The sequence below is a fragment of the Odontesthes bonariensis genome, chromosome 3 (assembly GCF_027942865.1).
Source record: "Odontesthes bonariensis isolate fOdoBon6 chromosome 3, fOdoBon6.hap1, whole genome shotgun sequence".
Classification (NCBI taxonomy): Eukaryota; Metazoa; Chordata; class Actinopteri; order Atheriniformes; family Atherinopsidae; genus Odontesthes; species Odontesthes bonariensis.
This window is the reverse complement of record NC_134508.1, coordinates 15,124,057-15,136,890: the sequence shown is the minus strand read 5'-3', so window position 1 is coordinate 15,136,890 and position 12,834 is coordinate 15,124,057. Positions and strand designations below refer to the sequence as shown.

General features: G+C 39.5%; 1 protein-coding gene across 1 annotated transcript in view; it reads left to right on the top strand.

Annotated features, from left to right (window-relative positions):
- The first annotated feature begins 541 nt into the window (after positions 1 to 541).
- Positions 542 to 12,834, top strand: part of slc2a9l2 (solute carrier family 2 member 9, like 2) — a 117,643-nt gene continuing 105,350 nt past the window's right edge. The window contains exons 1-4 of the mRNA XM_075459975.1: positions 542 to 598; positions 828 to 894; positions 3,142 to 3,218; positions 11,117 to 11,218. Of these exons, the coding sequence (XP_075316090.1) occupies positions 542 to 598; positions 828 to 894; positions 3,142 to 3,218; positions 11,117 to 11,218 (303 nt within the window). The remainder of the gene's footprint in view (positions 599 to 827; positions 895 to 3,141; positions 3,219 to 11,116; positions 11,219 to 12,834) is intronic.

The following is a 12,834-nucleotide window of genomic DNA, read 5'->3' as shown; positions in this document are numbered from 1 at the left end:
GGTATGAAGTTTCTACCTTGATCTGACTTCAGTGACATCATAGGATCTTGTTTTACAGCTCTACATCACTGCACCAACTAAACCGCTGCATTGCCTTTAGGAATGCCCTCTGATATCTGTGTGTCACTGTTCAATAAAGGCTTTAAAGTGAAATGTCAGCATTGGCCGTCATTCAGCACAGATGAGCAGATAGGGTTAGGTTTGGCCGGGTTGTGGCTATCATCAGGATTGTTGATAACATGAATCAACAAGCTTATAAAAGTTGGGCGAAGTCTAAATTTTTGCTTAAAAAAGATAAATATGGCATGTTTTTAGTGTAAATGAACGTTTTTCTTTCCTCTGTAAATTTGGGCCCTCACACAATGATGGGAAATGTAGTTATTCTACAGGAGAGGCTTGATGATCATATACCTGCCCTGGCAATCTGCTTAAAATGGTTGGCATATCAGATTATAAATCAGCAATTCATTGTTGAAAGTTAAAACAATATCTTGGATTTTGTTTGGTGCTTTTTTTTGTTGTTGATCTGGGAAATGAAGCGATGACTCATTGGCACAACAATACCACCGGTGTGCCCTTAGAGTACAACTGCTTGCAAGTAAATTTCATACGATTGATATTTTCAAGTTTCAGTGATTGCGCTTGATTAAACATGTGAGGCAGGACACACAGCTAATGGTATTGCCTTGTTTTTCTGAGCAGCGAAAGGTTGTAGTGGGTTTTTGCCTTTTTTGGAAAGCAGCTGACTGCAATGATGACATAAGGAAGTAACATGGAGAGGAAAGGTGTAACTCTCCAAAGTTAATCATTTCTCAGTGTTATCACAGTTGCGTCTAGGGGATGTTTGGGCTGTTGTCTCCCTTCTTGCTCTGGATACACAGCCCGTGTACGCAGGTAAGAATACCTCTGGGGATTCTTTTTTACTCTGTGAAATTTCTCGTTTGCACACATCCACAGCTGATCTAGCTCAAATCAGTTTCTCTCACTTCTATCACGGTTGTAACAGTCAGCCGAAATGGACTTGTGTCACTTATGGTCTGTAATGCAGAGAAAATGACTGCAAGATCATTTGAAATGCTTGTTGTTTTTGTGTTCAGTAGTCATATATATCAGGAAATGCATTGTAAATGTAACTGTAATTTTACAAATGGGACATTGACATTCACAAATAACAGAAGGAGATGCAAATAGGAAAATCCCTTGAATTCGTTGATATATTTGCTTTGAATAAAACGTCCCTGCCAATATTGACAGCTGATTTGCTGCAGTTATGTAATATTTCTCATCGTATAAATTTAGGACTTGCAGTAGTTTAAATCTGTTGTATCTTTTCGTTTTATGGCTTTGATGCTGTATGTGATGCAGTTCACTACACTGAGACAACTGCACGATTTCATCGTTGTGCTTGAGCTCTTGTACCAGTGGAGCTATTAAAGTTGATTCACCCTTTTGCTTGAATGCAATTCTCAAATTCTGCGCTGGAGGGAGCGCTCTGTTCAAAATTTCCTTTGAGCCTTTAAGAGCCCTGAAAAGAATGAGAAATCTATATGCAGACAGCTTACTTGCGTGGCAGCAGTGATTTAACAAGTTTGGATGGATAGTCCGGGTCCCTCTCTTTCAAGCTTATATGGGCATGAGAATTTGAAACTTAAAAGACAGATTTCCTGTGAGAGTACATCTTGTGAGGCTGCCAATGACATCTGCCTACAGTAATTTAGCAATGTGTTGGAGAATCTTACGCAAACCGTAACCCCGATGTAGTTGTGATTCTCTGTGTGCACAGAAGATATGAAACAGCAAGGCAAATGGTTTGAAATGATGATAAAAATTCTCTTGCAGTGTGTGGCAAAGTACAGTAAATATAATCGATTTTGCTCATGAGGATGTGAGACAAGCGGCTCTCTCAAGTGACATCGAGGTCATGCTCTGATTACATGGATGAGAAGTATTCTAAAATCAATACTTATGACTGCTGGTAACCACTGGTTTCTGCTTCGTGTTAAACAAACAGCCAAACACTGACGCATTCTATGCACTTGAGAGAACATTCCCATCACTGCAGGAAGGTGCAGCAGCAGTCAGTCAAAGGCAACGCTCTCTCAGGCTGATCATGCATTTCGTCTCCTTCCAGATTAAATCGTTGCATTGTAGTGTGTGGGATTTTTATGGTACACACATTATTTTACATCTGACAATAATTCTGCCGGTGCACAAGGAGTTTTCAACTGTGCCCTATGGTTTGTGCGACTGGCAGCTGATGTAGCAATTCCACCGCGTTTTTTTAAAAACAATTTTTATGACAGTCATAGATCAATTTTACACTCTGACTGTGAATGTGGTCATGTTGTGCATCTCCTTAAGAAGTCACTCCACAGCTGGGGTTTATATTTGTGCTCATCATGACGCAGGCTCCTGCTGGCTTTCATTTGCATCCCATCAGGTGCTCATTTGATTTTCAGAAAATGAAAAATTCTATTTTAGTCAGTGAATCCTATATGCATGCATGTAATATACTAATTTCAAGCACAACTTCCTGATGACATTTTTTCACAAAGGGGATTTTTGAGAGACTAATTTGGACAGACCAAAGCCCAGCAACAACTGTGTGGTTATATCACCTCTTTAAAACGTTCACACTTCTAGGCCGGAAGTTTTTCCACTGTGCAATATTTGAGTGTTGCTGCTTTTATAACCACTAGGTGGCAGACTCAGTCTTTGCTCGTCCACCATTGTGTCATCCTACACTGTGGTGCAGGACAAAACCAGGCCATTGTTCTTAGCGGTTGTAGGAAAGTTGGGTAAAAATGCAGTGCTTCAGACTGTAGGCTGGGTAAGATTTTACCTCATGACAGAGTTAATTTTTCCACGTTTTAAAACCAGTTTTTACTTTATATCCTTTCGTGGAATGGCACTTAATGTGGATTAATCCTGAACTTGTGCTCAAGTTCCTGATCTATAATCCTGTACGTTTTCATGCCAGCCTTTCTGATGCATGTCAGCATGTAGAGGCACTGGTCATTTCCTTTTCACGAGATGTTTCTATGAGAAATTCTACTTCCCCATCCTTGTTGTGAAATTATTATTTTGTCCCTGCTAGAATTTCATGCAAACTTGCGTAATGTTGTAATCTTCTCATTTAAGGTCTCCAAAACTTGGACAAGCCGAAGGACAGCCAAGATAACCACAAAATGATCAAGTCAGAGAAGAGCTCAGAAAAGGTCTGTGTGATAAAGTCAGATTCTTTTATGCCTTGAATGTATTTCTCTAACAAGTGCCATTTGATATGAAATTATTTATTTTGGGAGGAATCAAATTTGACCGGTCTGATAGATGCACTGTTCTGACAGCACTATATGTAGGCCATGGTTGCCGTGTCATACATTAACTCCCTTCGGTGACTTGTGCATGCATGATATAGGCTGTGTAAACCTGTATACTACACTTCAGCCAGGTTGCGCATGACCTTTGCTATTTGGACCGAGCACAGATATCTATCTGCTGTTTAAAATCCTGCTACTGTTTTGTAAGGATTTGACCTGCTGCTGACACATGAATACTCATCCGTGTTAAAACTAAGAAAACATCAAAACTGGATGTATTAAAATACTAAAAACCTCGACTGATTGTGTAATGACACAATCACAACAAATGTCTGAAAGATAATCAAGGGATTGAGCGAAACTAATGTAACACAAAAGTGGAGTAACTTTATTTGTTTTTTCTTTTTAGTGAAATAAGTAATGAGATTTATTTATGTTGTGTTCACACAGTCTCACGTCTAAGAAATGTGTTCACAATTCTGTTTATGAGCAACTGTAAATGTTTATTTATAACTTGCCATAAAAATCTCTCCTCATGCTAGTCCCTCACCAGTAGTTGTAGACATTAACATCATAGCTTTGATCTAGCCGCCTCTCCTACTCCACTATGATCACCGTCCTCCACCTTGTCAATAAACCACTCAAAAGTACAATAGACTGTACACCTACATTCATGCCTTCACACATACATGCACACTTTGTCTGAAGTGTGATGCAGAAATTTCACTGACGCAGGAGTTGACGTCGACGTGTTTTTAAAAACTCACAAAAACTCCATGTACTTAATAAGATACCTTAAACATTTATTACTGTCTTTTAACATTTACTTTTCTGCGAAAAATAGAAATTCTCTTTGTTTGTATTATTTAGTTGAAAAGGTTCAGGGATGGTTTTTTTTTGTTATAGTGTGTGTTAACATTTTATCCTTTTTTTTTTTTTACATTGGCTACTGGGTAGTCACATTATACTGATATTGACTGGTGCTTTTAAAAGAATTTAATATTAATATCATGTTGATAACAGAATACTGTGATTTGATCTCAGCTTTTTTTCCACCTCAAGTTTTATATTGATATTGAGATCATTATCATCAGTTCTTTTGGCCACAGTAAGTGTGCAGATGCCAGCCTTATTGTTTGACTGAAATGTTACTCTGTCACAGATTTTAAAATCTGAATCTAGGTATTTATAGAAAAAGACAATCTTTTTTTTTTTTTTAGTAGTTGTGATGCTGAACCTCAAAGTGACACTGTCAAGTACCATCCTAGCACCTCCTGCATTTAACTGTGAACAACTGGGCCCTGAGCAGCAAATGCAGAGATAAGCTTTGCACCTTTTGAGATTGGTATTGATGAGTAGCTCAATGAAACTGAAACTTTTGGGATAATACAACTTCCCTGTGCATGCTGGTGTTTTTCTGATTTGCTTATAAATATTTTTTAAGATGGCACGTAATATACAACTTGGAACTGATATGCAAAGGAAGAATATGCTCCTCCATTTGTTCACAACATATACTAATAGAAAAGGTGGATTCCACTGGGCCTAAGCTCTGCTGGAGCGCACGTTACAAGCTCACGTTCTAAGGCGTTCTTTCACCTCTCAGTAACTGCATTATGTCTATGTTAAATTTCTAAGTTGAATCAGGGACATCAGACAGATTCCATCAGATATGGCAACCATTTCTTGATCATATTTCACAGCGGAGAGAACCCTGATGACACCTCAATGTCTTGATTGTGTTTGAATATTTATTTGTCTGGAATTTTTTAAGTACGTTTATTACAGTCGCGGATGGCCACAGAAACTGTGGTTATAGAGTACTGCTTTCTCTTTTTTGTCTTCCAACCTGCTTTGGGGAAGGGGGGGTGGGAAGACGGGGGTAATCGTTTGGGTTGTTATTAACCTTGATGTTCTGAAAATGTATAAATATAGTATTTAAAACAAAATTCTAAGTTGAGTGCCAGAGGAATCGAAAAGTCTGCAAGAAGGACTCAAAGATGGAGAAGAATAGAACAAGCTGACTAAAAATCAGGGGAAACACATTTACAGTGGAAATCAGGAGGTAGAGAATGAGTAATTTGATCAGTAATAGCTGTCTTATCAAAGGAACACAATGGGCAGTGTGCTCTGAATATCATAAGTGAAAGTTCTTCAGACTTGCCAAATTGGAGGTCAGTGGCATTTCAACTTTCTGTACAATACGTTCAGTCTCAAGGAGAATTGCATATTTTCAGCCTCTATAGATGGCACCAAGGGAGAGGTGAGGGGAAAAAAAACTTCAACTTTACTTTGGTAAAGAACTTGAAGAGAATTCTAATGATTATTAGGTGTCCATTTCTTTGCTCAGATGTCACCATTTTTTATGGTGGTGGTGGTGGGGGGCTCAAATGTGTTTGGTGTGAACCTGATTATTATGTTGAATGTACTGACCTGAAATCAGGAGTACAAAACATGATTGGCAGATAATATTTGTAGCGGGCAGCGTGAGTGCCTGTTGATATTAACTGGCTGACTGGATAGCTCCCGCTTTGCAGAAGCTTGGAGGAAGAGGAATATTCTAGCACGATAAAGCACGCTTCCAACAATCATAGAGGAGCTTATAAAGAAGGAATGTCACCTGCCTCGAATGAAAATGGCTGAATGTCTCGCCAGAATTGTGCACCCCTGGTTTCCTCCATGCTGATCACAGCAGACCCTTCCATCAAAAGTAAAAGGTGGAAAAATGAATGATTTTAATTGTAGTAATGAAAGACTCATGCTGCTGGGCCTGTCCTTTAACAACTGTAAATCTTAGCCGTTTTTAATTTGATATAAAAGCAAAAACTTCACAGTCTGAAAACTGAAGCAATTACAAAAAGGTGATGCAAATTTTGATTAATGTGACATTTAAATTATATTCTACCGGGGCGTATTCACTAGTGTTTGTATTGTTTTGTGTTTTGCATGTGCCAGTCTTACTCAGAGTCTGTTTGGCTGCAAGTTGCAGCAGCTCTGATCATTTAAAAAACACAGTATTAGCTATACACAGAGTACACAGAGTTCACCTGTGTTGCTCTGGTAACAGTGTATATCTCACCCAGGGCCTCTGACGCTGTCTGTGACATCAGCAGCTCAGTTGCCGCCATTTTTTTTAAACACAACATCCCAATTTCTGGAGCTTGTAACCCCTTCTCCCCACCCACTGTCCAGTGGCAAGCTGTCAACATATGGACTTTAAGGTAAAGAAAATCTATGGAGATGCTTTGAGGCTAGACTGGAATGTACTCTGCGAGCGGCATAGAGGCATGACATTAATGCCATGACTGAGTTTGTGACAGACTACATTAACTTCAGTGTGGAGAATACAATCCCCATAAGGACAGTGAAGTGCTTTCCCAATAACAAACCCTGGATCACCAGTGACCTGAAGAAGCTGTTGAACATGAATTAAAAAAGCCTACAGGGAGTTACTGAGGACCGTTCAAAACAGCTGAAAAATATTTAGATGGAAAGGAGGTGTATAGATGAAAGCTACAGCAGAACAACATAAGAGAGATGTAGGTCAGGGATAAAAAAGATCAGACTTTAAGGTTAAATAGGATCAGACTCGTGGAATCCTCGACAGACCTGAACATGTTTTTCAATCGGTTCAGCTCAGAGCACTCAGTATGCTCCTCATCTGCCTCCAGCAACACAGACCTCACACCCTACCTGCACCCACATCCTCCGTCACACCTGAAGTGTCACCCCACACCTCAGTCACGGATCTTACCTCAACCTCACTAACATCTCCCCAACACTTCAGGACACACTGCGACCTCTGCTGCCTCCCCCTCCAGCCTGTCTGTCTCTAGCAGTCAGGTGAAGAGGCAGCTGGAGAGACTGAACCAGAATATGGCTCAGATACAGATGGTGTCTGTCCAAGGATCCTGAAAATCTACACCGAACAACTCTGTACTATTCTTCTCCAGCTCTTCAACCGGAGCCTGAGTCAGGAGAAAGTTGCAGTTTCTAGTTCAGCTCAGTAAGCAAGTCAGAATCAGAATCAGAATTAGTTTTATTGCCATTGTTAGTGAACAGTGTTCACTGACTAGGAATTTGCTGCGGCGTAAGGTGCAAACATGTAACATAAGATATAATGATAAAAAATAAAGAATAAAAATATATGAATATTAAGTGAGCATCTATCAGGGCTCACTACAGTTTCTTTATCATCCTGGGGTTGGTGTTGAAAATGCCATAATTTGTTTTGGATTTTAGGAGGACCAGGAATAAGAATTCTGCACAAAGTTGACAAACATACTTTACATAACATGTTGTTAAAAGATTGGAATCAGTTTGAGGCTTTCTCAGCTCTGCTGCAATACAATGATGACTTATGACAAATGAACGAGTTCGTTAGTAATGGGGTGAATTTTTTTTCGTACTTTGACATTATAATTGATCTATGGGATTGTTAATGTATGTATTTTTTTTCCTTTCATTTCTCCACCTCCAATCTTATTTCCCCTCTACGTTCATCACAAAACTTATTCCCATAAACTATATGTTATTCCTATATGCTGAGTCATGTAGCTGTGCTTAAAGACATGTTACTCTAGTCTTTGGCCTGCTGATGCAAGGCATATGTTTATGTTGTACAAGTATAATGTACATGTTTTTTATTCTTTCTATTTTTTACTTGTAGTAATAATGCATAAAACACACAGTAGAATGGTGACCGTGTTCAGACTTCGCCCGCCACTGTAAAAGTGGATGTTCTAAACCATTGCCCAATCTAATAATCACAACACATTCATGTAAAACTTAGTAAAACTCATAATACTTATGAATACACGTCTGCATCTTCACCATCTTCTGGTCAAATGTCAAGCTTGCACACTGGATACATAATGTAGTTGTGTCAGAAAATCTGCTAATAACCCGCTTTGTCTGAAGGGGCATTTCCTTTTGTACCCCTGGGGAGAGACTTTCTGGTTTTAAAGCTGCCGTCGGCAGGTTTTCAAAATTCCGAGTCTAAAGTCGGAAAATTCGAACTGATACAACTTTCAGGTCCCTCCCCCAACCTCTAACAAGCTCCGAATCGCCCCCCAAACCCCTCCCCCTTCTGTGGACGAGGTTGTGCACGTGAGTTCACACCAGTGTGCGCGCACACAAGCTGGGGACAGACTCATGCTCAGCATGGAAGACGTGGTTGGTGACTATTCTGCTCAGATAATAGATAAATAACAAACCTAACGTGATTGGTTAAAAACAGCCGGGAGCGTCGATTTTTGCGAGCACGATTACAGGCTTCAGAGGGAGCTACAGAATTCGGGATTTTTCCTAAACAGCCTATTTAATATTCTCCTTTCAGAATCCCATGACAGTTCAAGCTAATATGACTAAAAAAAAGTTGCCGACGGCAGCTTTAACCCCTTAACCCATTGACGCCGGATGTTGCGTAGCGCAACATTGCCCCGCCGGTTGTTGCGTTGCGCAACATGGTCCCTAACGCCGGTTGTTGCGTAGCGCAACATTGTTCATTTATCATTATTTTCAAGGCGCATGTAATGCACAATGATTGGTATTTGTTTGGAGAGGATGAGGACGAGGACGAGGATTTTTTTGGCTTTCAAGTAGACTGGCAGTCCGCTGGATTTCGCCCCCGACGTCAACAAAAGTTTACTCGTACACCGGGGCTGAAGGTGCCAATATCTGAAGATGCAAGTCCTTTAGATGTGTTCTCGCATATTTTCACTGATGAAGTTTGGGATATGTTGGTGACACAGACAAACTTATATGCGGATCAGGCGCGCGGCCACACACCACCCAACTCGAAGTGGAGCCCCGTGTCAAAGCAGGAGATGAAATCTTTCATCGGTATCTGCCTAACTTTTGGAATAATCAAACTACTAACTCGCCGGGATTACTGGAGGCAGAGCAAGTGGCTGTATCAGACAAATGTCGCCCGAGTGATGGCACGAGATCGTTTTGACATGATCTGGAGGTAATTATTTATTCTTGCGCTTCATTCTGACGACTTCTCATTCTTATTTGAGTGGCGTTGCCCTTATGTAAAAAAAAAAAAAAGAGAGCCCGGTGCGAATTACTGCAGTATAACTATGATGTTTTAGAAGTCGTGTCACTGAAGTTTACAGTATAACTGCAAAATGCAAGATATATTGCAGTTTCTTTTTATCATTCATTATTATTGCTGATATTATAATTTTGCAATGACGTCTCTATCATGGCCAGAAATGTAGCTGAAGTGGTGCCTACATTTACTACTAATACTAATAATAATAATGATGATAATAATAGTAATGATGATTAGTTATAGTATAGTAATAGTAGTATAATAAATAGCAGCATTGGGTATTATCCTGAATCATGTGTGTGTGTCTGTGTGTGTATTGACTCATCTTTTTCATTTTTTTTTAATGAAAATGTGTTGGTGTTAATGCTGAATGAACATGACGGAATAAAAGCAGAGAATTTAACCTTTAAAATGCAAATTATTTCATGTCTTTATGTGTTTCAGAGGCTGAGACTATTGAATTGTTCTTAGGTGTTTTCAATTAATTGTTTTTAGTTAAAAAAAAACCTCAGGCATTGGGGACCTTTTCTAAAAACTGGCTTAGGCATTGAGCAGCTTTTTTTGCAGGTGCTTTAGGCGCCAATGGGTTAAATGGTTTGGCTGTCAGAGTAGCAAAAGTTTCTTTTCTGCTCTGTCTTTCTATGTTTGATCCTAAGATTATTTTTTAAATGCCCTGATCATTAACCACACCTGCATAATCTATTTCAGGGGCTTGGAAATGTCATCCCAATAATGAATGTGACATCGACGGGCAAAACATGGGCAATAACAGAATCTACATCCTTTTATAGAAAAGAAACCAGTTAATTGATTTTAAGGTTAGTTACATAAAACATCTAAGAAAGTTTACCATATGAGTTTCCTGAAAAACGGCAGACCTTCATACTGTCTGGCCTCCACTGACGACCATTTCTACACTTTCTGATTCTGCCCAAACACACGGGGTCACTGGCTGGAGGTCATGAGCAGGCCGTCAGGGATTTTCCTCTCCAACATCGCAGAGCACAGCTTAATCTCTGCTTTTGTAAACTGTCCTCAAACATTTTTAGCACCTTGAATCATTTTTACTTATAGCATCACCGTAGCTTAAAAAAAAAACAAAAAACAAAAAACAAAAAAAAAGACACGTCAAAGACTTCTTAAAAAAAACATAATCCAATAGCTAAAAAAGTAACACAACCTAATGTATTCTGTGTGGAATTTCAATATAATGAGCAACCTCATGCAGGTCCTGTATGTTTGTACATGTGTTCCTATATGCATGTTTTCATGTACTGATGTAAAAGTGTTTAGAGAGCAGTATGAGTTTGTGCATATACTTAATGCATGCATATATGTGCTTGTATGTTTTATTTATTGAATTATGTATGCATTTATGCATGCATTCATGTTTATGGGCAATAAATTGTTAAATAGGATGATGTTTTAAGACGAAAAGATCAGATGCCTTTCACGTTTCCAATTCTTGTCTTGGCTGCACTTAACTGTGTCAAGGAGAGCTTGCTTGCGCCATCATCCACTTGGTGCTGTGCTGTTAGTATTTAATGTTAAAGCAATGATCTTCTCAAGGGTAACGTTAAGTCAATAACCCAGTTTCCTGGCCTCGACTTATATAAAACCTTTACCTTGGTTTAGTTTGACCTTGACATTGATGCGCGCGCCACTGATGAGGCCTGTGTTTGTACGACCAGCGTGGATCTGTGTGTCTGATCTCTTATGTCTTCTCTCTCATTAGCAACCAATCACAGCCTGCCTCTTCAGTGCAGCCTTCTTTGGGGCCCTGGGTTCATCTTTCCTTTATGGCTACAACCTCTCTGTGGTCAATGCGCCTGCTATGGTGAGTCAAACTGTTAAGCTGGCATGTAAGCCCTTTAGTGGGAAACCACCATTGATTTCTCTCATTTTCTCAATGTGTTAGCACCTCCAGAAATAAAAAAAAAATGTTCATTTAGATGGGGATTCAGTGTCAGATTCAGATTCTGATTAAACTGAATGGAGATTTGTTTAGTGCTGAAAGAAGTAAGTACATTTCATCACTGTCGATGCTTTTAAACAGCGAGTCCTTCAGCCAAATACAGGGGCGTGCTTGTATCTTTTGAGTAGCCCATGATTAGTGAACACCACTGTGTGTGTGCATGAATAGATGGAGCTGTTCTGCTGAGTTAATGAAGTTTGTCAGACCTGTGATGGAGTTTTCAGATGAAAAAAAAATGCTGAGGTCTTTAGCGTCCTATCAGACTCCTTAAGTTATTTCTGATGGAATTCTTTTTTTTTTTTTTTTTTTTACAGCATCTTTTAAGGCACCTGTTGTGTTATTGAAATATTAGTTCTTATTCTATGATTCGATGTCACTCATTAATTGTAATGCTTAGTCGTTTTTGTTGCTTTGCTACAGTGCTCCACTGGAGATATAGGAAATAACAATTAATGATATTAAGAATATAAAAACGCATAAAAGCAATACAGTTTTACAACTATACAGTAATTATGGAAATGGAAATGAATAATTAAGGTAAAGACTGAAAGTAAAGACCAAAACTACTTATTTTAAATTAAGACTGCCAGCAGGTGGAGTCTTTATAGCTTGTTTGCCACAAGCAGAAATTATTTCCTGTGGTGTTTAGTGGTGCACTGAAATTAATCTCTTGCTGAACACGCTCCGGTGACTTACCAGCATGTCATGGAGCGTGTGTGAAATATTGTCCAGTATTGTACTGAACTTGAATATCTTCCTCTCTGACACCACCACTGCTCTTTTTCCACTCTTACAATGTTGCTGACCTTTGCAGATTAGTTTCTTGAACCTGCTGGCGTCTACTACCCCCGCATACAGCCGCTTTGGAGGATAGCACTGGCCACCACAGACTCATAAAACATCCAGCAGATGTTGAAAATAAAAGGAGGCTCTGGCTTTTCCTGTAGATGGCAGTGGTGCTCTTGGTCCACTCCAGTTTAATGTCAATGCGCGCACCGAGATATTTGTAATCATCAACCGTCTCCACATTGAGCCCCTGGATGGAAACAGGGGTCAGAGGTTTGCTAGTCCCCCTGAAGTCCACAACAGTCCACAGTTTCTTAATATACACCACATTAAGCTGCAGATGGTTCTGTTCACACGCGTGACAGAGTTGTCCACCACAGCCCTGTATTCAACCTCATCACCCCTTTCTGATACATCCGATTATGGCAGCGCCATCGGAAACACTCCTGAAGGTTGTAGATCACACTTTAAGTCTGTGGTGTAGAGGGTGAAGATGAAGGGAGAGGACTGTCCCTTGTGGGGATGTCATATATCACTTTTATACTAATGCAGAAGAACTTCTAAGTAGATAATCATGATAATTTTCAGAATATTTCATAGATAAGTATGCTGTGTTCTTTCGTTTGATTTGGTTAGAATTTTGTTTTGATTATAGTTGGAGAAGAGATCAGCACATTTACAGTGAAGGCTGG